At 45.3% G+C, this 26,800-nt stretch overlaps 1 protein-coding gene across 5 annotated transcripts in view; it reads right to left on the bottom strand.

Annotated features, from left to right (window-relative positions):
- DPH2 (diphthamide biosynthesis 2) overlaps positions 1 to 26,800 on the bottom strand; it is a 219,875-nt gene that overhangs the window by 157,778 nt on the left and 35,297 nt on the right. For all 5 annotated transcript variants that reach the window (XR_011293991.1, XM_069642392.1, XM_069642394.1 and 2 more), the window contains exon 3: positions 3,077 to 3,189. Coding sequence is in view for 4 of the 5 variants with exons in the window: in XM_069642392.1 (XP_069498493.1) it covers positions 3,077 to 3,189 (113 nt within the window). In the remaining variant the exon portion in view is untranslated. The remainder of the gene's footprint in view (positions 1 to 3,076; positions 3,190 to 26,800) is intronic.

The raw sequence follows: 26,800 nt of genomic DNA, 5'->3' as shown, positions 1-26,800 counted from the left end.
CATTGTTTCTCTGTTATTTGTGTTTTCATTATTTTCGGTACATGAAGCATTATTTTAAACTGCACATAATTACGCGCACTATGCAAGGTTTAGTCACTATAATTTGTGCAAAAATATTATTGCATTTTGTCACAATCGTATGTTGATGTTATGTCACAATTACTTGTTTAGATATTCATTTATTACTCGTTGAAGAACAGAATAAATACATTTCCAAGAGCACCCAGTACACTGATACAGTGGGTGGTGATTATTAGTAGTGGTTGATTTAATCATAGGATTTCTACATTAAGAAACCTAATCCCTTTTTTAAAATAACCAGTGGACAGCTCTAAACTCAAGTACATGTCCATCCTAAATCTTTGTGTTTCTATCTGTTAACAGTAAGGGTACCCTCATTTGTTTATAGGAGGTCAGGGTCTCACCAACTGCCCCTCAGACACGCGTGGGACCGGCACATGTCCCAAGGGAACGGGCATTTAACCGAACACCACAAGCAGGATATAGGCTGCCTTACTCAGGCTCCTTGGAGGCATGGCTCCCTAGCCACACTGCAGCCCCTCACAACACCGGGCCAGCGTCTCAGCACGCTGTTCTCCTCCAGTCTTCAACTCTGGCTGCTCACTTCTCCTTTGCTCCGGACAGCATCCGCAGCGCTCCTCCTTGTGAAAAACCACACTTTTTATCGTCGAAAAAATAGTCAAGTGGAGGCAGGTGTGAGTTGTCATTATTAAATGCCTGACCCTGCCTAACACTATTGGTGGGACAACTTGAGTTATTTCTACAATAGGTTTCCTTTACTGTCCACATGTTGTTTCTATGGGTAATCTTCACTGATCTTAGTTGCCTCCTCTTCGTCTCAGTATTTGTTGGGGAGGGCGAGATTTGGTGAGATTGAAAATACCCCATGAAGGCTGATGGAGAGAGGGTTTAGGTATTATTTAGAATGGGGGAATACCATGTCTCGCCCTTGGGTATTCTCCTCGCAATCCCTCGTGAGCCCACACTCCGGTGATTCTCCTTCGCATGTCCGCCCCCAGAGACCGGATCCAAAAGTGATAGCCCTTCCCTGGCCACCTGAATGTAAAATCCCGAGAGAGTAGGTGGGAGAACACCGTCAGGTTTCTCACACCACTTTGAGTTTCATCAGATTGTGGTCAGGAAGCACGTGTCAATGACACCTATGCATTTCACACTTTGCTCCAAGAACGGCATGACAACTACTAGTTTTCAACTTTCATCAGAAATAGGTATAAGACTATTACTTAGGGCTCCCAGACTAAGGGTGGTCCTCCAACTTACCTCGACATCCAAATGTACTCCCACCTCCATAACCCAGTCTTCATTATTTCGCACTACTCAACGATTGGGGTTAGGAGCAAGGAATGAGACTCAGACATAAGAAATGTGAGGTTTTGGTCAAAGACATATCGAACTAAAACGGGTGGGGAAATGCCTCTCTGTCCCTGCTCTAGATGCGTTTCCCTACCTAAAACCAAAACTAAGGCTCTGTCAAAGACAGAATGTCCAAAGCAAAACCGTTTCATGTCCAAAGTACTATTCTGGCCCTCACATTCTAAACATCAACTCTAATGTGAAAAGGGAAAATGTCTTTGGCCTTGAGTGCTGATGGCGAGCAGGTGCGAGTGGATCTAGGTCCCCTGGCCTAAGCCCGGCCCACATGGAGCCTTCCTGGTTGCCGCTCTTTTCCCTACTTAAGGAGCCCTCCAGCTTCTTCTCCTTTGCAGATGGGCAGCAGGTGCGAGTGGATCTAAGTTGCCTGGTCTTTTTCCCCACTTAGCAAGCCCCGTCCACTTGGTGCCTTCCTGATTGCTGCTCTTTTCCCTACTTAAGGAGCCCTCCAGCCTCTTCTCCTTTGCAGATGGGGAGCAGGTGCGAGTGGATCTAGGTCACCTGGCCTAAGACCCGCCCACCTGGTGCCTTCCTGGATGCCTTTCTTTTTCCCCCCACTTAGCAAGCCCCGCCCACCCAGTGCCTTCCTGTTTGCCACTCTTTTCCCTACTTAAGGAGCCCTCCAGCCTCTTTTCCTTGGCTGATGGGGAGCAGGTGCGAGTGGATCTAGGTCACCTGGCCTAAGCCCCGCCCACCTGGTACTTTCCTGGATGCCGCTCTTTTTCCCCCACTTAGCAAGCCCCACCCACCCAGTGCCTTCCTGTTTGCCACTCTTTTCCCTACTTAAGGAGCCCTCCAGCCTCTTTTCCTTTGCAGATGGGGAGCAGGTGCGAGTGGATCTAGGTCAATTGAAAGAGCTGTGGGTGAAATAAACAGCACAGAGTTGGAGTAACATAGAAAAGAAGGTCACAATGAGAGTATTAATGCAGAATTCAGTAAAGCAAATCAGGGTCGAGCGGCATAAGCCTATTTGTGTGAGGAGGGCATTGCTCGGGTGCTGGAAAAGCCGCACTAAACATGGTGCTGCTGTGGATGTACTAGCATATGAATATTAAGGTGCAAATGTAGAGGGTGTACAGTGTACCTCTGTTCTTAGACAGCAGAACAATAGCACATCAGGATAGAGGTGGACAGCAGTGCTACAGGATTCAGTACAGGAATGGGATGTTGCTGTGCATAATGCTGGAGGTGCACTGATATAGTAATGGGCCACCATATATCCAGATACATGATGGGCCAAAAGTCAGAGCTGGGCTGCACTGGAAAAGCTGTACACAGCAAGAGGATGGCCTCAGGAACATGACCCAAGGTTAGGACAAGGCTCAGGGATTCAGGACATCATAGAAATGTAAATTGGCTGTGGCTGCTGCTAGCCAGGTAAGATACGTCTTTGCAAAGCTGGTTGCTTCCATGTAAGAAACAGGAGGCAGTCCTAGATCAAGAATGAGACACACAAGACAGGGCAAAGTCTAGATGAAAAGAGCAGCACATTGTCTAGTTTATATATAGTTTAGGTCACGCTATTATCGCAACAAAATGCAAGTGTTCTGCAATCTGCAGGTCAGTCATGAGAAAGAGGAAAGGGAGGCTACATCATCCAACACAGGGGCATTGATGAAGAAAGCAACTTGTGACCAGACACTTGCGCTAGCAGGGTTCTTACCTGCCGTAAGACGTATCCCCAAGGATGAATGTCTTGGATCCGGTGATTTCCTCTAGCTTTGCAGCAACTTCGGCTGAGTTGACAAGAAGCTCATCAGGAAACTGGAGGGCAACCTGCAAGAGTTAAGTACACACAAAATCGCATGAGGGACATAGGCCAGTGCATTTACATAGCCAGGGCTGCCATGGCCTGGGCCAATGACCTCCAGGCTTCCTTCCCCAGAGTGTGATTGCAATATACCCACAAACACACCCCATTATCCTATGAAGATGTTTTGCATGCAGCTATTACATGAGATGGAATTACAATACGAGCAACACTGCTACTGAGCAGAATTGCTAATAGATTTACATGAGAACCAACATTTGTGCCTACAGCGGAACATTCAGATATGCCATCTGGAACCATCAGCTGAGTAAATGAATTTAACAAGGTCCAACCTGGAGCTCAGTCAGCCTTCACACGGAAATTCAAGAGCATTAAAAAGCATAACACATTAAAAAAAAGTCAATGCAAATCCAGAAACGATGCAGTGCTGGAGATCTATGTGGATGGCTGCATCAAAACACCCATGTTCATCTGCCTGAAGACATTTCTGTGGACGTTACACATTTGTGCGCTTGATAAAACCACAGCATGTGCAGCTAGAAGCTGTTTGTACCAATGGAAAATAGGGACAGATACACCCTGTGAGACAAAAATAGACAAATAATTACTATGGCATTGTGTGCCTTTGTTTTATACTGTACTAGCTAAAGTACCCGGCCAAACATGTCCATTCTCAGATTTCTTTTCACATTCCACCGAAAAAGAAGAAATATTGCTTGCCACAAAGGAAAAACGCGATCTTTGCACACAATCAAGTGGGAGTTTTAGATAAAGTGGAGACCACTGCAAGTTTCAAGCGTCTCCTACAATCTTTGTGGAGAAACCCAAATTACCCAGCAGAGCCCTGGGTGTCCAAACGCTTCAAAGTTCTTGACAGAAATTACAAACCAAGACCTATGCTCACTATATTAACACACATGTGACCCAAGAGTGGAGACCAAAGCAACAGAGTCCGGAAGAGCAGATTTAGAATTAGGGGCCCATTGGTTCCCACGCTAAAGCCTCCCTTTGCTTAAAATCCCAAAATCCCCTAGCCTCTTCCGATGAGGGCATTTAATTCATACCACAATATCGAAAGATTAGCCCGCTGCTCCCATACTAAATTAGACACCAATTCATAATGGGAATAATACTCCATATGTTGATGGTTTACAAGAGGCAAAGTAATCCAATCAATATTGTCAGATGCAATTGTTCATAAGGAAGGGATCTTTTGAAAAATAGCCAACACAATGGACCTATTGAGTCTCTGTTCTCCATGAACTTTGTGATCAGACACCCATCCCAGGATCTTAGAAAAGTAGCGCTCTTTATCGCCCAACCTCGACTCAAAATGTCAAAGGGCCCCCCTCAAGATCCAACAGAGTGCTGCTCCTGTTGGTATCATTAGATCCATTCACCAGATTTTCCCCATTAGAAATAGCAACCGAGAATCCCACAAAAACTGTAACCCTGGAATAACATCATCAATCAGTTGTATAGAGCAGACAACAAGGTCTTTGGTGGTCTAGTGGTTAGGATAGAGCAGACAACGTAGTTTATTAAAGGATCAGTACTGGTACTAGATTGGAAAATGGAGGTCATTTTGGTTTGTTGGTACAAGAGCGGCCACTGTTAGTGACAGGAGGCCCCCGCAGCACTCGTGATGGGACAGACGTCAAAGATTAAGATGAACCAAGTGCCAAATCATTGAACGGAAAGTCCGAACTAGGGTTAGATCCCCGATCACACCTAAAGCTATCAACTGTAACGTTATTGTTCAACCGAACCTCAGGTGGTAGGATAGTAGGTGCCACCATAATATCAATATTCCCACCCATTGGAACCTGTGTAAAACCCTGTCGTGCATGTCCAGGTTCGTGGGTATTCGCCTCCTTCACTCTCGACTGTACATCCAGGTGAATAATTTCAACCGTTGCAGATAACCGATATACCCCTTTTAAGGGCAGAATTGTGCCCCTTAATCTTTGCAGCTGGCATATTTTTGGACTTTTTGTTCTTTGCATTTCTTCCCTTTATTTGTTCCAAAAGGTACTGTTGAGTACCACAGTAACTGCAGAATCATTTATCTGCTGCTGGGGATTTTCTAATAAAGGCTAATCTTGAGGGAGTAGCTTTGATTTCTCTAGAATAGCTGCAGCCGCCAACAAAGCTGACAGGCTATTCAGAGTTACAGACAAATCCATCCAATTTCCCACCCTGGTATCCATCCAAGCCCTGGGGACAATCGCCTCCTCCTGTACAATAGACGCCACATACTCTAAATCCGGTTCCACCATTATCACATCTATAAATAGTTATTTAATTGTTTTACTCACGTAGCTTCACAAGAGGTTGAGGTTACTGATTTTTGTGCAAAGAAATAGGTATGTCTCCCCCAAGTCACGAAAGAGACCAATGATTGGGCTCTGAGTGACCGCAGGGCGGCATCCACGGGAAACCCTCAGGGGAAGAAAACCCGCCGTAGAGATTTCGCGGCTGTATGCAAAGACTGTCTCCGCGAAGCTGAAGGTAAGATGGAAATCCTTCTGTGAGCAGAATTCCGAGGCGGCCGATGCCGCGGCTGTATCCAAAGACTGTATCCGCGAAGCTGAAGGTAAGATGGAAATCCTTCCGTAGCAGAATCCCGGTGCGGCTGCAGGCAGCAGCCAGGAAGGGAGAAGGCAGGACTGGAGCGTAAGGAAGGCAAGGTAAGTTGAGAGAGGAAGACTGCAAGGAGGAAGTAAGGGATAACAGAGAAGGAAAGTTTGGAAGGGTAACAGAGGTAATTCAAGTAGCGTAGCAATTTAGAACACAAGGGAGCAAAGTAGCGACGCACCGACCTGAAATTCGGAAGGCACCAAATAGATTCGGGTTGGTGGCGGTCGCCATCTTGGAAAGAACTAGACTGATTCCTTAGAACTGGAAAAACGGAACAAAAAAGCCGCCATCTTGGATTACTTGCGAGTGTAAATGGGATGATGTTTCTTCCATTGCATCCATAAGGATCTCCGTGTGGTTCTGACAACCATATTATTGTCATCTATACAGCTTGCATCTCCAGGAGAAAGAATCCTTTCGACCAAAGACTTAGTAATTATCAGGTCAAATACTTTTGATAAAGAGTCCTCCACCCTGGAGAGACAACTAGTATTTCCCCCTAGAGAGTTTCTGATAGACCCAAGTTCGTCTTTGTAGGAAGCGGTACTCGCTGCAAAACCTTCAAAGTATGCAATTCGATTACACAAGTTTTTTATTTAGATTATTTAGTTATTAAAATCAGTTTGCTGGCCAGTAAGGACTCCAGCCAAGTTTTCTTGGGCTTCCGCTAAAGTTTCCAGAGCAATATTTAAAATAATTGGCAATTTAGAGCGCAAATGAAAAACAGAGTCCAAAATCAGTGGCAGAAAGAGACCCAATAGAGGCGACTGCATTGAATGAAATTGCCGAACGGTGCCTCTTTCGATGGTGGAGAATTAGAAGCATGTTAGTTAGCCAACAGTCCTCCACTGGCAATCATACCTGTCAGCACAGTCCACATGGACAGCATCCCCAGTTGAGGGATGTATATCAGACTCACCACCGTTCCTGTCATTTCCTGCGCCTCCTATAGTTATCGATAGCCCCGTGTCCTGGTTTCCCGATTTCCCGTTATAATCACTCTAGTATAAGTCTGCATATTAATGTGACCAAGAGGTCTGTTGGCAGCCAAGACAGTTATTAGCGCCAGACAATGGGAGATCATTTGCACTTCATCCGTTAGAAAGGTCATCCTTTGGATATAAACCAAAAGGGCAGACCTGTCCTTTATTCCCCCACAGCTGCCTTTGAAACTGATCTCCTCCTCTTGGTTAGAAACGCCACATCCTCATGAATGGACACCATCTCGAAGTCGATAATGTTCTGTAAAAGGCCTTTATACAAGCTTACTCCAGTACATGAAATCATCTAGAACCTCCACCTCCTGGGGAGCACAGCTAGGCCCAGGATTTGAGACCATAGGTGAAATGGGTCTTGACTGTGTGAATTGTCTTTGTGTCAAGTGTTAAGGAACCAGGCAAACCTACCATAGTCCTCTTAGTAGAGATACCAAATACAAAAAGAGCAGGTTTCACATTTAGATTCACATTTGGATGGGTATGTAGATCTTGTTCCAAAACAGGCGTCCCAGTAGATTGCTTCATGTTCCCATCGCAGCTGACTTTGGAGTTCTCATGAAAAGGTTGCAAATTATTGGGAAAAAAAATACAGCATGTTGCTGGGGTGATGAAGTAAGAAATCGCATATTTTCCTCGAAGTCGTCGGTGGAGCCGAAACTCTCGTTTGGTGGGAAATATCGTCTGCAAAACTCCATCAGACATTAAAGCTGATGTGGGCGGCAGACAATTGCTTGATTGATTTTCAGTGGTTGAATTGTGTGTAACACTTTGCATAGTTAGTCGAGAGACGTTGCCTCCCTGCGTCAGCACTTTTTTGTCGATATTCCCCATACTTAAGAGGGCATCTGGAAGCCCTTCTTCTCAAATCGTATGGGGAAGTCGGCATAAGTAAACTATAAAGCTGAGCGGAAAGGGTACGTCGTAGGCAAATGCGCAGAAGTGAAAACAGACCCTCACAAACCCCCTCTGTGAATAGGTAATCTTAACGTCTTCCCACGATCTGCCTTCAGCTTCCAGTTAAGCTCCCGTACAACAGAGAGACGTAGTAAAGGCAGGAGGAGCCTCAATGCCACGGTGCAGCAGGTCCCAAAAGGCAAACTCTGCAACAAGCCATGGCAACCCTGGTAATCACCTGCCTAATACTTTTGTACACTTTTGCTCCGCTTTCGCTGGGGGTAATCCTTTTTAAAACAAGCAGAGAGTGCTGGGTAAGGCAGTTAAAGGAGCAGTCACCGCCAACAATGCCTAACCCTTTTTGGCCAATTGTCTAGTTGTCAGGGAAATGAGCTAAATTAAGGCAATCTCCGATTGCCCCCACCACTCCTAATAATGGTCAAGGCATAAAAGCAGCCCCTCCCTTGCACCCTACCTAGAGTCTCAATCAATTCAAAGAAAGGCGTCCACTCAAAAGAGGAACTTCAAAATCTCTTGTCATATCAAAGGACTTGGAGAAAGAAAGATGTCGATTCAACAGAGGAGAGTGCATGAACAGGTCATCCAGCTGTGCAAATGTGTGCGTGAGTGTGTGCGTGCATTCTTCTTTCCTCTTTTGACAGTTGATGCTTTCTCCTTTTCGTTGGAAGTCTGCTCCACTGGGTAGAAGGCTATGTTGCAGCAGACCCCTTACCAGTCAAAGTTCATACCTAGATGACTGAAAGCTTCTTCTTTAGTGGTCGGAGTGCCAGACTTATCGAGACAGGATATGTTTGTAGGCATGGTCTCAAAGATGGGTGATGGGGAATGTGGCGTATGCCAAGACCGTTGGTGACTGGTCTCCTCGCTCTTATTTTATGAGGTTAGGGACTAGTAGGTCTTGGAACAGGTGGACTGTAGAACCCCGTTTCACTGACAGAGAGAATGTTTTCTTTTTTGACTTGCATGCTGAAATATGCCCAATGAGTTCTGCCCAGCTGAATTGTAGGCTACACAGAATTGTGTAGAATGTGTTCAAGCAATTCGCACACGCGCTTTTCCAAGGAATCCCATCAGTTCTAATGTTACTCCTCCTGGATCAATTTTCCACTGTATCCTATTTGTCCTCAAATGCAGGCAGTTTTCCAAATCAACAACCCAGTTGCGCCTCGTCAATTTCCAATTCCGCATGGTTAGTCTGAGCTTCCTCCATTCCATGTTCCACAACCTGAATCATGTGGGATATGTCACAAGCTTCGTATAGAGATCAGAACGTAGAGAGGTCAGATCTTGCTTAGAAAGGCTTAAATGTCTGACTCAGTGTCTGGTCCATCTAGAGAGCAAGGAATGGGTCGCCTGGGAGGAGGGGTGAGATTGCTGAAAGAATAACGGTTCCTCCCGAGGGGACAAGAGCTTGAAATCCACATGGTTTTAGTATTATTCTCAGAGAAGTCAAAGGCATTTTAGAAGGTTGAGGCCCAAAACGTTTATCTGCCCTCAGAGTTTTGCTCTTTCTCCCCCATTGCTCTGTCCTGCACAGTGGCATTCCCTGGAGATGGTTTAGTCATTTCCGAGACGGGCACTGAGCCTGCGCCACAGGTAATCAGATGCAATTTAGTAAAAAGAGAGAAGAAAACCTACCACAAACTCATATAGAGGCCCATTCTTGCAATTGTGTGGCAGAGGGATTTCAAAGCGATTTCACAAAAGGTAACACAGAACTTTCAAAGAACGGCTTTGAATGCCAGGGGCCAAAGTATGTCCCGTTGCCATTACCCAACTGAGCTTCCCCTGCAGCAGCCCTCAGCCTCACATGTACTGGGTTCTAAACGCAGCATGGATTGATTCACAATCAAACACTTAGGTTCGAAGTGATAAAGCCGGTCAGAAGGGCAAGGTGGACGGGTATGGTCACCGATCAGCGAGTGTTGCAAAAAACCTTTCCTTGCCCCATGTGGTGCAGCTGCCACAATAGCCCACCAGAATAGTGGCCAACCAAGGACCCATGATTTGGAGGCTTGAGTGAGGGGAAGAGAGGTAAGGGCTGGAAACCAACAGCAGTGGTCTTCCACGCAGACCAAAAGTGACTGGTCCCTCCCAAGGGCCCCTGCCATCACTCCATGACATTCCCAGTGGCCTTATTGGGGCTTCAAATGTTGAGCTGCGTAATTCTCTTCTTCACCAAAGGAAAGGACCTCACCCCACTGTGTCACCATCTCATCCTGCACCACACCCCATCTGTTTGATGATGCGAGTATGGGCTAATGGGGGAAATGATCACCAGATGCTGATTTGAACCAGGAGCTCCCAGAATCCTCATCCTCCCAAGTTGTGCATGCCCTGAAGTTTACCCAGAACATTAAATGTGTACTCCTCATTGAATTGAAGTTCCTGCTACGGCTGTCGAAACCTTGCATATGGCATTCAGGTTACTAAGTTTACTAAGGTAGCATTGGATTCAAGGAGTGAGGCATTGCTAGTCTAACTTACTATACAAACTGAGTGAAGGTGGTTGTAGACACCACCCAGGTACAATATGGCTCACGAGAGTTCTTGCCTTGAGACCAAAGGAGCAGGACTTGATAACTTCGGTAGGCACTTTACCTACTTTCTAACCTACTTAAAAGAGTCTGCTGTCGACCAACACGTCTAAAAGGCATCTGTGTTATACTTTTGCAGCACACAGCACCCTATGTGCAGTGTTGCTAGGAACTCCGAGATCTTCTTAGATATTCTTTGATTCTCCTTAAAAACGACTGTTCTTACGGATAGAGAGATGCATTTTATCTTTCCTAAAACTCTAACATGAGAGATTAGACACATCACCTTATATGGAGTGCCAAGGGGATACCTAGTTTCCCCCCTTCTCTCTGCTCCTGTGAATTACTAGTCACAGAGATAACCCTACGGTTACGGGTGATGGCAGTAGACATGTTCTACCAACTATTGTGCTACTTTTTTAACGCAGACTGTATTCACAGTCTTTGTTATGCACTTTAGGGTCACCTACGTTCCAACATGGTGGCTGCTCTTTTTTTTGCTATTTCTCATGTGGTTGTCATATCTTGGTCCTACCATTCTGGCAGGTAGAGGTCTGTGTGATTGTTAACTTTGGCGGGAACCCTTGGGTGTCCCCGCCTAGGCTCCAGTGTGTCTGTGTAGGTAGGAAGCAGGGGAGGAGTTTAATACTCCCCCGTACCTTTGTCTGTCAGAGTGCCTGAATGGATGGCACCCACCCATTTCTGTAAACTTCTGGGAGAGTTTGCAGAGGAGTGATTGGGAAATCCAATTAAAAGGTGAGGTTCCTGTGGCAGAAGGAAAGTCGACGACTAGAACATAAGATCCGAAGCAGAAGAGGATCAGAGATGCCTGCAGACTCTTCCAGTAACCGTGAAGTGACCACTGCTGTCCTGATCTCTGAATAGGAATTTTGGGTTGTTTTACCGTAATGGGAAAAAAAAATAAATAGCAGTTTGGCCAAAAATACATTTTTTTCCATTACAGTAAAACAATCCAAAACCAATATTTTAGCTGCTCCCACCTAACCCTAAACCGCCCCCCCTTACTTACCTTGCAGCAGCACACTTCCCTGTGTGCTGCTTACTCGCTGTGTGCCTGCAACGCTTGTTCCCACTCACTTACGCAATCAGGAATGGGTGCTGCAGGGCGCCCCTCACTTATGCGAACGGCTGAGAGGGACACCCCCGCTGACATAGTGAACAAGGGCGCGGGGGACACCCCTGCCGCCCCCTCTACCCTGGTTCACTATAATGACACTTTTTGGTGATACTAATTTTTTGTACGGCCGAAATTTGACCAAATTTCCCATTGTCTTTTATATTCTGTCTTTTTTGGGTATTACCCCGAAGAGGACGACTAATTCCCTTTGGCTTGTGGGACCAAGCATCCCCAAGACAAACTGCAGATCGAGCCATCCCCAAGATGCTGTGATATTCGAGAGCTGCATACCGCGAATACCAGCGGATTTTTGACCCATTTGCAGTGCAGCATCTTTGCAATGACAAATCCGCCCAGAACTTTGGTGAACTCCAGAGGCATGATCCCACTCATCCAAGTCCCCGCACCAGAGTGCAGGTCTGCCGAATTGAGGAAGATTGACCGGCCGATAACCATCCTTTGTTGGAGCTGATCAAAAGGTGCCAAACCGCAGACAGAAGTGGAGACTGAAGAAATCCGTGCTAGGGCCCTCTCGCGCGACTGCTGTTGTTATTGTTGTTATTATTATTATTATTATATCGCATCCAGGGTCCTTCCTTTGGTCTGTCGCTGCTGCACAGGAGAGAATCCAGCTGTGTTTGCTTCTTCTAACCTAAGGGGCAAAAGGTAGAACTTACCTTAAGCCAAAGAGTCGCTCTAGTGTGACTGGAATGCGTTACAAGGTGTTTGGGTTGTCCACCCATACCTTTAGCCCAGGCTTAACAGCTTGTGTCCTTTAGGGTGTCCTTTGCAGGGTCCTTTTAACTTGTGTTATTTTTCTGAGCATTTTTATTTAAATTGACTAAAGTAACCTGAGGAACTTTGCCCTTCCAGCTGCTACATAGGACTTTTGTTCCACTCCGACACTCACTTTCGGATAGTTAGGGATTGGACTACCAGAGCGCTAGATAGCCTTGAAAAATGTTACTACAAAGTAGATTGTTGCTAAAGTGTGAATACCCATCCTTTTCCTTCCAACACTTTGTCTGCTGTGACTTGATTACCTGAATGCAATTGACGTTCATCTGTAATCTATGCGTAATACGGCAGACCTGTCATTAGTGTCATTCTCTGTAACAATTGTAACTGCAAGCAACTACAATTGAAGCAGTCACCTTTGAAAAGTATTGTGAATAATTCCTGTGTGTATTGGTTAGTCTAGAAGAGTATTTACTTATCTGCCTTATGTAAATAAAAATACAAATATTTTAATATAATTTTGTGCTCAAGAGTTTCTTTGGACTACTGCATTGACTGGGTTCAGTGTACTTACCTACAGCTCACATCCTCCTCATAAGCTAAGCCTGGCTGCTCTGCATTTTACCAAATCCTTTGGGTAGTGCATACTAAGAGTTGGGGGACCTCTTTATCAAGGGATAGTTTTATAGAGTCTTACCTCCAAGTGGACTTTAGGAAAACTCTCCTAACAGCTAATAATAGTAATGTATGTAAGTATGTCCTATGTAAAGCGCTTTAGATTAAAGCGCTGTATGAAAAAGCAAATTATGATTAATTTCTATACTTCTTGACTTGGTGCAGCCTTTCCCTGTGATGCTAGGGAGGTGAGCCCGCTATTCGATATCCTCCCTAGGGGTAGAGGTAAGCAGGACTTCACTGGCAGAGACTCCCTCCTTGGTGCCAAGGACTCCCAGTTCGAAGTGGAACTCCCCACCCACAACCCATCTCTAACAAGTTCTATCCAAAGAAGACACTAGGAGTAAATGAATGTGTGTTACTGTTTGCTGTATGTAATTGTGGTGCAGAAACCTTAAATCCATGTAAGAAAGAACATTTATTCAATACTGTGAGGACAAAGAAGATTGACAGAGTAGCACAGAGTAATCTGACAACAGAGAGAAAGGACATTGACGCTCCGCCGGTGAAGGCCAAGCAACACGTTTGTTTGTTTGTTTATTTATTGTGCGCGTCGGACCTAGAGGTATCAGGGCGCAGGTGAAAAGAAAACGTGCAGCTTAGTTACAGATGTTACGGTGCAGAGGTAAAAACAAGTTACCTTGGCGTTACAGGATGAGGGTAAAACAGCATAGAACGTGCATCACGGCATACATATGTAGACAACATGTCATAATTACCAGACATTGAGTGTGAGTGTGAGTGTGAGTGTGAGTGTGAGTGTGAGTGTGAGTGTGAGTGTGTGAGTGTGAGTGTGTGAGTGTGTGAGTGTGAGTGTGTGTGTGTGTGTGTGTGTGTGTGTGTGTGTGTGTGTGAATTGTGCTGCCCTAACTGGGGAAACTTGTTATAGATGCAACATCATAAATGGAGGATGTCAAATCTTGTTAGAAGAAATTGACCCGGACCGGGACACGCAGCTTGGAAACCTGTAAACAAGCTGGTGAGTGAAGCAACAGGGGAATGTCCTGAAGTAGGAATATCTGAGAGAAGGACATCTCAGATACCTTACTGAGGTCTAACCAAGAGTTGGTGGACTGGTAAGTCTAACAATGACGCCAAGACCACAAACCTTTTCAAGGCATGGCATGGAGAAACAGAGAAAGGGAGAAAGCAAAAGAGGTAATGGGGCATGTGGGAGACCCAGGAGGGATAACGAACATAATTAGTATAATGATCATACCCGTCCCAATGAAGCCAGTAATACTAAAGAGGTGAAGAGAAGTGAGAATCATTACTGGCACCCTCATACTCGTCCCAGTAATACTAAAGAGGTGAAGATAAATGAGAATCATTACTGATACACTCATACTCGTCCCAGTAAAATTAAATAAGTGGAAGCAGAAGACGATCGTTATTGGACATACTTATTAGTCCCAGCAACTGTCGAGTAAAAGAGAAAAGTGAGAGATAATTTGAGAATCCTTATAACTGGCCCAGCCAGGAGAACTATGGACATTGTCTGTAGAAGAAGCATCAAGTTACTGAAAAGAGAGCAGGTCAGGAAAAACTTCAGAAGGGGAAAACAAGGTTTCAAGGACACGAGAGAGAAATTAAAGAGCCCTATTTCTGAATTGTATCAACTGGTCAAAATAGTTGCCAAGAAGCATCTATGTTTAAGTTACAAATGCGACTGTGCTGAAAAGCAGCCAACATCGTGAGAAGGGAGGACTCATTGACGACTTACAAGCGCTTTAGTTAGTTTTGTCTTAGGCAGGGAAAACCCCATAGTTTAGGGATAGTCAGGAGTTTATTTCTTAATTTTGTCAACTAAAGTCCATACATCTCTGTCCTTCTTCTGACACACCCCACATGATACTCAAAACATTCCCAGGAAGATACTTTGGCTTAGCTGGGGTGCTAATCACCACACTAATTGGCCGATGCTCTGGAGTATTATGCTTTAACTGCTCCGTGGCATGGGCACGGTTTCCCCATTATGCTGTGACCTCGGCAGGAAAGAGCAGGTGGAGGACTTAGAGGGAAGCAGAAACCAGTGTGAAGAAACTGGCAAGAGCCTCGCTGGCGTCAAGACCAGTGAGCCACAACATGCCAGGATGTGGCTGGCAAACTCAACTCTGATGAGACCCATTGCGACAGAGAACAAGCTGAGTGCTGGTGACTGGACACTACAGACATCAGAGAGGAAAGGACGCAATTTGGCCAATCAAGAGGTAGAAGAGTCGTCCGCCTCCCGTAAAATGCCATTGAGACCGACACCAACAAATGTCTTTGCCCCAAAACATCAAACATAGCAAGGGAGGGAATTACCAAATGGAATCCATGGAAACTACTAGGGGGCAAAGGTCCCAGCTAAGGGCTTACCAGGAAACATCTATTTAGTCATTAAGCCTCCGGTCACCCAAAATATCAACTATTCAAAATGAGGGACAGTCTCTTTATGCATTCAGGAAAACGTTAAAATGCAGCTGGGTCTCCATGATCAACTCCTACAGTCAATCATACGGCAGCAAATTGGAGTCGTCCAATAATATACAATGGTAATATTCTAATAGGGCGGACAAGGCTGCGTGGAGGGTGGAATATACTCCAATCAGCCCTATGTAACATATGGGGTCATATCAGTTAAGGGTCAATAGGATTAGGGAGACCACACACCCACCATACTGATCATTGTTCTCACCTGCCGGGTGAGGAATCCAGGGGCAGACTGCTGGGAGATCTGGGACACAATCTGGACGACTCAGCTATTAAGGTAGTTCGACAACAGTGTCTTGAATGGGAGTCCCGCAGATAGGCACAATGCTCTCTGAAAGCCACACTGTCCACAGTAGTATCAGTAGAAGGGGTGATAACCAAAGTGTGCCTCCGATACCGGAGTAAAAGCTGCGAGGTAAAAAAGCTCTTTGGCGGCTGGTGATGATTGCACAGGATAGAATCAATATGAAGCTAAATCCTGATCTTCAACGACGAAGTAACAGAGTTGAGCAGAGGAAGAATCAGGTAAGGGAGGTTCCAGGCAAAGCAAAGCGAAGAAGCATGGACAGACAAGGAAGAAAACTGCACAGCAGCAGACTGGAAATCACTGAAGTTGCGATATGTAGTCGCGGTGATCATCCCAGTTTATAAGAGCCGTAATCCACGGAACTGGTGCCAGACTGGAATGAGGTCAAGTGGCCTATATGTTATGTGCTTCAACGTGCACTGACGTCATCTTGGAGGAGGCGGGTGAACTATGGTGCACTGTATGCGCAGACAGCTACAAACTCCGCCATAGCGACCATGTGTTTCTTTAGATCCCGGGTGTTGCCGGGTCATGACAAGAGGATCCGCAAAGTCCGGAAAATAGGAAACCAGCTATCAAAGATGAAAAATTAAACAGTCAGAATCCTCCTTAAGTCGACGGGTTATTCCTAGACTCACCAACCCTAGAAATTCTGACCATCTCTGGTCATTAAGAGAGGTAAACTATTTGAGTAAAAAAGACTGATGTGACATTTACCTGTAGTAATTGGTTAGGAAACCCTCCTCAGTCAACAATGAACATTTACCTTGCACTCACTGACAGCCCCTTTTAATCAGGCAGGGTACCCACAGCACCACTCGCCAGCATTGTGTCCATTCTATCCACTTTTGAAATCCAGCTCCCCCAGTGCCACTGGAAGCAGAGGGTCTTCCCCAGCCAGTTAATAAATGGGTGACTCATTCACCCAGCCACCAGTTCTTAGGGACATTCTGTGGAGTGCTAATAGGAGGCATGAAGGTATCCCGCCATGGATCCCAGAAGAGATTGCACACATTCTCATCAGATTTAAGGCCACAGGTGTAAAACATGTCAGCTTCTGCTGGAGAGCACTTTGCATGATTTTTTCTTTAAACATAAAACTAAAATAAACTAAAGGAAACACTCTAAAAAGGATATCTGGCCCTCATACTTATAACAAATGAATAAGGAAATACATGGCAGTTCAAAAACAACAAGGAATGAATTCACAATGTAATCACAGTCTCTTCACAACCTGGGTGAATTTCCCTTCACCAGGTTTAAACGCGTTTGTTGTACAGTACAATAAAAGAGTTCAGGGAAATCGTGGTTTTCAAAAAAAGTTCTTACATGGTCTTATGCCACTTCAACTTGAATTGAATTTAATGGATTGTTTCTTTATATAGCGCCTATACACAACATTCTTACAAGTCCTTGAAACAGTTTAGAATGTGAAAAATAATTATCATAATCAGACTGACGACAGTTCAGATAGTGCAAGAAACAATTAAGAGGGGGAGGGAGGAATTGTAGTGCATGAGTAACAAGAGAAGGGTGAGGGGCGAGAGAGGGAGGAGGATAGGAACAAACAAACGACTATCATAATAGGTCAGATAACGAACTCAGGATAGTGCTGGGGGGAGTGGGAGGAGAAGACAAGGGGGTGGAGCCTGTGTGAGCAAAGGGCGTGTGGCAGTTTCAAATAACTGCTGTTTTGCTGTGGCTGCTGCCTCCGAGTCTGTCAAGCAGCATCTGTGTAACTGAGGAACACGAGAGGAGGCGTGAGGAGGAGGGGATCGCCGTCGCGCTATCAGGCCCTGCACACCTGCGCTTGGTTCCGCCCAAGCAGGAAGTGTGCCTACAAATCAGTCCCCCAGGCACCACTGCGGCGCTAAACCAGTGTGAGCAAAGGTCGTGTGGCAGTTTAAAATTACTGCTGTTTTGCCGTTTGGCTGCTTTGCTGTGGTGTGGGTGGAAAACTGCAGTAAATACTAAAAGTGGTATATTCGTCAGATTGTCAGTCGGGGGGGCAGGCCCCTGAAAACATCAATTGGTTAATCTTATGAGGAGCTGCACGACGAAGATGAAGACTCCCGAGGGCAGAAATCGGATAGAAGAAATGCCGACCTAAGGTCTAAGGACACGGCTAAGGTAGGGCAAAGATTCAACTCCCTCCGAGAGGCGGAGGGTAATCCTGATTTAATAGGGAAGCCGGCAACAAAAGATCTGCCGGTACTAAAACAATCACGATTACCTTTCAATGCAAAGAAAAGAAAGAGCTTCTCAGTAGGGGCCGAACAGGACTCCACCCTGGCCTTTGAGCCCGAGAAAAGACAAAATAATAATTCCCAGAGGCGGACAGTCTCCTCTGACCACAAACCTCTCCCACTACCCTCATCCTGGTGGGGGAGTCAAACACCCACCTATGCCCTCGGAACCTATCCAAAGTAGATTGGGACCTACGGTACCTGTACTAGTTGGTGATCAGTTAAATAATAGTAAAGGGGGAAACGGACTGGAAGAAAACACTGATCTTCTAAATGGGCCAGGTGACTATACGAATCGAAACAGCGATGAGATACCCCGAAACTTAGTCAGAGCTCAGGGCAGCCTAACCAGTGAGACCACTGTAGAGATTACAGCACACCGAGGGGGCCCAGAAAATGATGAAAGAAAAGGTCTTGAAAACTGTCATTCTGGGTAATTATTTATCCCGGAGGGGGGTACACTTGGCCCTCTGGTGGGGCACAAACCGGAATCAGAGATCGACCTAACTTGTGCTACCCCAGAAAAGGAGGGGAAAGCCCCAGAGACCAGAGAAAATAGCTCTATTTCTTTAAAGAAAGATGACGCAAATCCTCAATTGGGGAAGACTAAACCAACTACAGAGGCCTCCAAATGGGAAATAGAAATTGACGAACACTTCCCTAATCAAAATGAGTCGTCGGAGGGCATATGGAAAGATGTTGGCCCCTGGGACCCTGCAGACCTCGAAACAATTGGAGGATGCACGACCCGTACCGATTAGTAATGGACATTTTCCTGCCATACACAGCAGAAATTCGATACCAAGGGGCCAAATCTACCCCGAGATTGAAAACAGGGGAAAACGGAGACGAGTCCAGGATGCTGGAACCAGTGGAGAGAATGGGTGGGAGGGGGGCGGGGCCGGGGGGGGGGGGGGGGGGGAGTACCTACGGTATACCACAGAAGAAGATATTGATATGAACAGCGGCAGCATCAGCCGATATGAATGTTAGCATGTACCACACTTAGATGGAACTCGTGACTTTAGCCTGCATCGCATCTAGATAGAAATGTGAATGTTAGCATGCGCCACACTTAGATGAAACTGTGAATGATGACAAGTGCAACACCCGAATGGAATCATGATCACAAGCCTTCCTCACATCTAGACAGAATTTTGAAATTACCAAGAGCCACACACTCAGATGGAATAGTGAATGATAGCAAGCATCACACCTAGACATAATTGCAAGGACAGAAAGGCCAACTAACCAATCGACTAACACTTTCATCTCTCTGCATACACCTCTCAAACTCTAACCAAACACAACCACAAGCCTAAAACGCAGCAATCCGCACAAACTTCACTACACTGCAACAAAAAAAATAAAAACGCACATAGACTTGCACAACAGCACACGACGACTACTGCCCGTAAAACACCCCAAACCCAGCCAACGGACCCACCGGGCTGAGGCTGTCAACAGCAAATCGCTGCTATCTTGCACTTTTCCAACTTATTCCCACTAACTCATCCCCCACTATCCCTCTTCCAGAGCCGCCACAGCGCCAGGGGACCACTCCGGTGGTGACAGTTCACGGTACAAATATCCTTTAACATTAACATGAATATAACTTGACTACCAAGGAGTGGCCGAAAACATTTGGGAGTTGGAGTGGCAGTGAAACAAAAAATATGTCGTCGGCAAATTTGAGTAACTTGAGGCTGGCGAATAAAATAATGCAGGACATCACAAAATTGACGGGGAAAATTGAAAGAGAGAAAAGAAAAAGCCTTTCTTTCATAAAAGAAAAGATGGCTGCTCTTGATAAAGAGCATATACCCATGGGGTATATGGAAGAAAAAGGGAGAGATAAAAGGCCGATCCCGCACCACCAACAACAAACAGCCAACCAAACGACCCAAACTCCGTTCGTAGTGGAAGAAAGGCCGATTTTAGAAGGGATGAACAAAGAGGAAGTCTCACAGTTAATTAGTGAATCCTGCCAAACCGAAATGCTAAATGACAGCTCACATTCAAAATATGATCATGGCATCCCTTACCATTGCTATTGCTCCATTCCTAAAATTATATGAAGTGGTATGGACTCCATGCAGGAAGTGGCCAAGACCAACATACATATTAAAGAAACCAACACAGAAATTGAAAGTTCTCTGAAGAGACGAGAAACAAGAATGGACAAGGAAGCTGAGCAAACACAAATCTGGCAAAATCGATTCAGTGATTTAGCAAGAAAAGACGCAAATGATAAATCACTACTGATTGAGGCAGTATTAGGAGGACTGTAAATGGATGAGAACCTTGTGCAAAAAAGACAACTCGCCCAACATCATGACAAAAAAATTAAAGCCTGGAAATGGTCCAATGAGACTAAACCAGGGGGATGGTGTTAAATCTAAAGAAAGAGGGCTAAACATAGAAGCAATAGACCTGATCTCCCCACCCAGACAAGAGAGGGGAATCTACATTAAAACCAAACTTCTCAATTTTTGCAGGTATGACCTCGTCTATTTCAAATGCCCAGGATGAACAGGGGGAAAATTTGGTGGTTAAAAATTCAGAAAAAGGAAAGAAGTCAAAGAATCAAGAAATAAAATGGAAAGCAAATGGCTCCAGAGCTTTGAGAAATATAAGAACGCCATTGAGAAGGGAAAGTCTGGAATGTGCCAAGAAACCTAGGAGAGAAATGTAACTCAGTTAGAATTTCCCCCGGATGCCACGGCAACCAATGCTACAAAGCATATCGAAACAGAGAATGAGGAATGATCAGAAGCGGAGTCAAATGCTGGTCTAAGTGATCTCATTGAAATAATGGACTAAAATAGGGAGGATGAGGAATGGGATAACATAAGTATATCTGACTGGTAGGTCATAGAAAAATGAGAAAAGGACTCTCATGCAGCGCAAGCTTAAGACTCATCGACTCAGAAAAATCAAATAAGAAAATTGACAACGGATGAAAGGCAGGACACGGATTGGTTGGTCCATCAAAGAAAAGAACTATTCAAAAGGTCCAGCGGAGCGATACCCCGTTTAAAACGCTGGACCAAAAAAGGAAGAAATATGCAAATGAAGAAAAGGGCAAACAAATTCAGTGGGAAAAGACACCACAAAAAAAATCAAAAATATCAAAAAAATGAGGAACAAAAAATTGAAAAGGATCAAAGAAAAAACTCCCCTGACCGGAGTGTAAGGAAAGATCGACCAACAAAAGGATGGTAGTTAAAACTTGAAATAACATCGAAAAGGTCCCAGAAGGGTCTTATTAAACAGGAAATACATGATGACACTCTTCAGTCAAATTTCAACTCTACGAACTGTCTCAACTGACGATATAAAAATAGTTGAATTCATGACAGAAAAGCGGTTGGATCAGGTTATATTACATCTAAACTCAAACAGGATAAAGCAAAAATGTATGGAGGCTACCGAAAAACAAACAAAAAAATGGGATATCGATTAGGTGCTTTGGATGAGAAAGTGAAGCAATACAGCCCAAAAGAGTAGCAAAAAAAACAAGAAAGGAAGGGTGAGAAGGACTCTGACCAAGCCACAAAGGACAACCAAAAGGAAGGGAAAAAACAAAACAGATCTAATGTAGCAAGTGAGGATAGAAAGGACCTCAGAGGGAAAAGAATAATCACCAAGAAAACAAAGGGAAAACATTCCTGCAGCAGAAAAGAGTGAAAACAATCTTACGATGCCACAGAGAACAAATCCAAGTGGATCAGCCCTGAGTGATCCAAAGAAAATTTGAGTAAAAGCAAAAACACTCCCAATAAAGGTAATAAGAAGATTGGACATGGATGGCAAATGCCTTAACCACTAAGAAAAAACAATAGATCGACAAGGAGTCCTTAACAAACGTCCACTGTGCCTCATGGAACACCAGAGGCTTTAAGCATCTATTTTCTTGTGGAAGTAACTTTTGGGGCAAATATGACACCATATGCATACAGGAATCCTGGTTGAGGAAAATTACACTTTGTGAGGGTTATGAAGTTTATATAAATCTGGCCCAAAAGGGCACGAACGGGAGACCCTTTGCGGGCCTGCTGACCCTAAAAAACATGGACAGCAATTTACAAGTCCTGGAACATCACACTCCAAACCCTTTTGTGCAAATTCTGAAAATAGCAATCAAATCAGAGCCAAAAGAAGGACCAACTAAGTTGTTACTAATTAACACCTATTGGAGTGAAAATATGCCCAAAGTGGAAATATATATAAAACACATCATGGAAGCCATCGATAAATCAATGATGGAGGATAAAGATCTTAACATCAAACTTTTAGGAAAAAAGTTATTGAACAACTTGTAGGTAAAGAAAAAATATGGATGGAGGAAATGAGAGCCTGTGATATGAAGATGCTAAATAGCCAGAGGTGATCTGTTGGGGGAAAACACATGGTCTTGTGGAAAGAGCGGAGCCTGCCTGGATTACTGTTTTGTAGGAAGTAATACCCTGCAATGTGTAAATACCTTCATAATTAAGAAGCAAGCGAACAGTGATCACAGCCTAATGGAAATAGAATTATCTTGGAAAATAGAAAAAAAGCACCCGTGAAGAAGGGGGTGGACGAAATGGAAGTATCTTGGGGTAGAAACTGATTAAGAATTAAAAAACATTTGATACCAAAGCTGGTGGAGAAATACAACAATGCTGTAGGAGAAGGGCAAGATATGGCCGAATACAGATGGCTGTTGGGGGCTTTTGAGGTGAAGTATGACCCAAATGGAGCGACAATAATTACAAGGAAACATATGATGAATCTTTAGTCATCAAAAGGAAAGAAAACAGAGCTGAACTTGTACAAATAAAAAAGAATAATAACTCGGAGAAAGAGGAACAACTGAGGAAGTGTCGCCAAACCTATAAAAATTGGCTACGCTCTACAAGACACCAAAGAGCCCAGGGAGACACAGAAAAAATGTTAGCCGCAGTGGATGCGACAAATGTAAGAAGCTTGTGGGATATAATAAATAACAGGGACCTCTGCCAATCAGCTATAGGTGTAAACCAAGTTTCATATGAAAATTGGATAAAACCACTACACAGCCCTATACGAGGCGGAAAACTTGAAAATAAAAAAAAACAAAAAAAGACCATGACATAAATCCTTGGTCAATTGAATTTGACAGTGAAGACATCTCAGGGATGATTAAAATATTTTGCTCCTCCAGTGCGGCAGGGCCGGATGGCATCTCAAACAAGATGCTTAAGGACAGTTGCGAAGAAGGGACAGATCTAATATTCTCATTGTTCCAACAAATAAGGCGATCCAGAAAAATTCCAGCATCATGGAGAGAGGCATTTATTGTGCCAATTTACAAAAAAGGGGACAGAGGCGATCCCAGAAATGATAGGCCTATAGCCCTGCTGGACTCAATAGGTAAGTTATTTGCCTCCATCTTGCTAAGAGACCTGAAAAAATGGGCACAAAAGGCTGACATCCTGGAAAAGCGGCAAACGGCATTTAATAGTGGTGTGGGTACATCACTGAACTTGTTTCTACTAAATCTCCTGAAAGCAAGAGCACTTGAAGAAAAAAGAGCCATCTATCTCGGCTTTATAGATCTCGAACAGGCGTTCGATCGGATAAACCGCTACCACTTGTGGTCAAAGATAGAAAGCTAGGGTTGCCCGGTCGATCTATTAGAAGCCATCCAGGCCCTTTACACTAATACCAGTATACAGGTTCAAACAACAGCAAAGGGAACTGTGACGAAAAAGAGCAAGACTTTCAGAGGGACAAAGCAGGGATGCGCACTGGCACCCTTCCCTTCCTGACCCTTCCTGTTTGTCATATACATGGCCGATATTAGGGCCTCACAAGGAAGGGTACGTGCGTTTGCCCCAAAGATCGACGGTACAGAAGTGCCATGGGTGCTATATGATGACGGCACATCGACCAGACGGCCATTGGCCTCCAGCGACGGATGGTGGCATTCAAAGAACACCTAACAGAAAATAGCATAAAAATAAATATTAAGTAGTATTAATAATTAAATCCACTTGTGGGAAAAAGAGTGATAAGAGAAACTATGCCTGGTCGCTAGACAATCAAAAATTGGAAGTGGTGGTGTGTGGGAGCGAGGGGCCAACAGGCCCCTCTCTGCCGTCACTTCTCAGTACAAAACTTGGACCAAGTGCCTCCAGTAGTGGGTTCGCCCCTTGCCCTTATGCGATGTTAACTTTGGGTTACATTCGCGTAGATGGGACCACTGAGCAGGACACAGGGCATCCATTTTTGAACCCCATTTCGACACCATCTTGGTGACCAGGCCTCACTGCGATAGTACAAAATGCTCATCTCACTTTCCTCGCAGCAGCTCGGAGCACATGGCCCCCACCTTTGTTCCCACTCTGACTGGAAAACTCTGCAGCTCCATTCTCGCGCTGAAGGTGCTTGCAACAAATAATAAATGTAACACATCTCTTTTCCTCTGAGATCACTGTCCTGCATGTGAACCAACATGAGCTAAGCACATAGCGCCACTGCTTAATTTGTGGTGGTGGTTGCCGGTGCCCAACACCGGCACTCTTTTTTGGGCACCGGAACTCATGCGGGGCCAGCGCACGAGCAATTGCTTAATTTGTTCTTCCACTTCGCTTTGCTTCAATTATAAATCATTGGGATTTGTCATTCTGATCTCGATTTCTCTCGTGCTTCCAGGTTGCAGACCATGGCTGGCTGGGCCTGGGAGGGGCCAGCAATAGCAATGAACAACAAACTGCTACAAACAACAGCCAATGAAAACTACCATTCTGTTGTACTATGCAGTATTTGATACAATCTGTATAGTAACACAGAATGTGCAGTTTTCATTGGGTGTTCTTCTGAGCCAGTGAAATTACAATGGTGACGGGTTATTGTTGCCACAGGAGGCAGCGCAGCGTCACCTTCATTTCACAAGTAACTGTGAAGTGAAGGTGTCGAGGCGTGGCGTCATCGGTCCTGACTCCTGACTTGTGAGAGAGAGAGAGAGCCTGCCCTGCTGCACTAGGTGGTGCGGCCTAGTTGCTTCCTGGGGCCCCCTCTGTCTGCTTTTTCATTTGGGCGGGTGCCAGTGTGCGCACCCGGCCCCCCCACCCTGAGGCCCGACAGGAGCCCAAGTCCCAGCCGGCAAAGCAGGTAAGTCACTTGTTGCGTGCAGTGCAGCCTGAGCCTGTCACAGTCAAGTGATCAGGCAAGGAAGGTCCAGGTCAGGGCCCGGGCGGCGTCACGGTCCCCTGGTGGTGTCCTGACTGCCCAGGGGTCAGGACTCCACCAGGGCCCATCTGCGCCCGGGCTTCTGTCTGTATGACCAGTGTGCAGTGTGCTGCTGACTGCAGTCAGTGCCAGGCCCGGCCAATTTCTGTGACCAGGGGCTGCCGGCTGCCGCAGACTGAGTCGGATGACTCTGCCGCGGGCGGCTGGGCCCGTGGATTGTGCCCAAAAGTATGTTTACTTTTGTCTTTGAAAACCTGACCTTCGGTGGGGCCGGTGGCCGGGGGTCCCGCCCCACAGAAAGTAGGTTTTAAAAGAAATAACTTATTTTGAGTGGCGGCTGTGGTCCATCACTTCACAAGTGATGGGCCCCCAGTTCCAAAATATACGTTTTTTCTTTTAAAATCTTACCTTCCGTGGGGCCGCTGTGCCGCGCACCTATTTTTGTCATCATCAGGCTCAGCATGGCCGTGGCGGTGGTGGCCCCACGGAAGGTAGCCTAAGTGATTGAGGCAAGGCAGGGCAAAGCCCAGGACCGGGCAGGGCACGGGCGGCAACGTGGTCCCACTAGTGTCTGTCACAAAAGGAATGAATTTTCGTTTGCAACTGGCACTTTTTCATTGGTGCCGAGCCCGACTCGAGACAATTGTATGCCCCCCAACCCTGGATAGCATTCATCTAAATGAAACATGAACTGTGAATTTTTGCCTGGGTGTTTCCGTTCTTCCTTTTAATGTTATCGGCCACATTAGTTCACAAACGAGCTTCAGCGAGGGGACCCGGAACGGTGCACGTATTGGGCTGAAACTGAACCAGCTGCACTTCGCGAGAAAAGCCCATGCAAAAACTGAATTTCTGAAATGCCATTTCAGGCTTAAAGATACACACATGAAAACTAGACGGGCTAAACATGGTGCACGTGCCCTCTAATCTGTCGTCATAAATAAAAGCACTAGTTGAGTATTCGTGTATAATTCTCAACCGTCTTTTGCTGTCATTTTTTTTAACATAATTCCAGCGCATGTTTTCTATCCTGATGTGTGGTTTATATACCAGATGTGGCCCCTTAACCTGGGTACAATACGCTCCGAGCATGTGCTCCGAAGGAGAGCACATGCAATCCTCAGATAGGAATCATCAGATCGGGAGGTGGTTGTCTGTTACACCCCGCAGTTTAGTGAAGTATGTCAAGAACATGTCAGTGGGAAGGAGATATCCGAATATGCATTCTCCTCTGTCTCCTGAATATTGGGTGACAAAACATATTTCGTTTTTTAATATGTGTTAAGGTGGAAAGAGGCCCTAAAGCATAAGTAGCACAGGCCGGTGATTTCACAACAATGTCTTGCAGAAATGACTTTTTCCAAGTTATACAACACCATGCTCATGCTTGAAGGAAGGGTGAAGGGGGATGCATTTATGAGATGTGATGACTGATAAGGGCTTGAGAGTAAATTGATTGCACAAAACACCTGGATGAGGTGACTGAAGAACGGGCTGAGGGGAGGGTGCTCTTCCTAAAGGAAACCGATTAACAATACTTGGTGTACTTTAACAAATGGGGCAGAAGGGGTAGTGACAAATCCAGTGCAACAGTGACTGAAACAGAATGCTTTTTTATTTATTAGCATTTTTACAACGCTCACACAGCCCGGGGGCATCGAGGCGCAGTTACAGGAGGAGCATGTCTTAGTTGCGTATTTACTACTAGCCTGTGTCAGCAGTTGCTGCA

Source organism: Ambystoma mexicanum, chromosome 1q (assembly GCF_040938575.1).
Source record: "Ambystoma mexicanum isolate Mex_15411 chromosome 1q, UKY_AmexF1_1, whole genome shotgun sequence".
Lineage (NCBI taxonomy): Eukaryota > Metazoa > Chordata > Amphibia > Caudata > Ambystomatidae > Ambystoma > Ambystoma mexicanum.
This window is presented reverse-complemented; position numbering and strand designations above follow the sequence as displayed.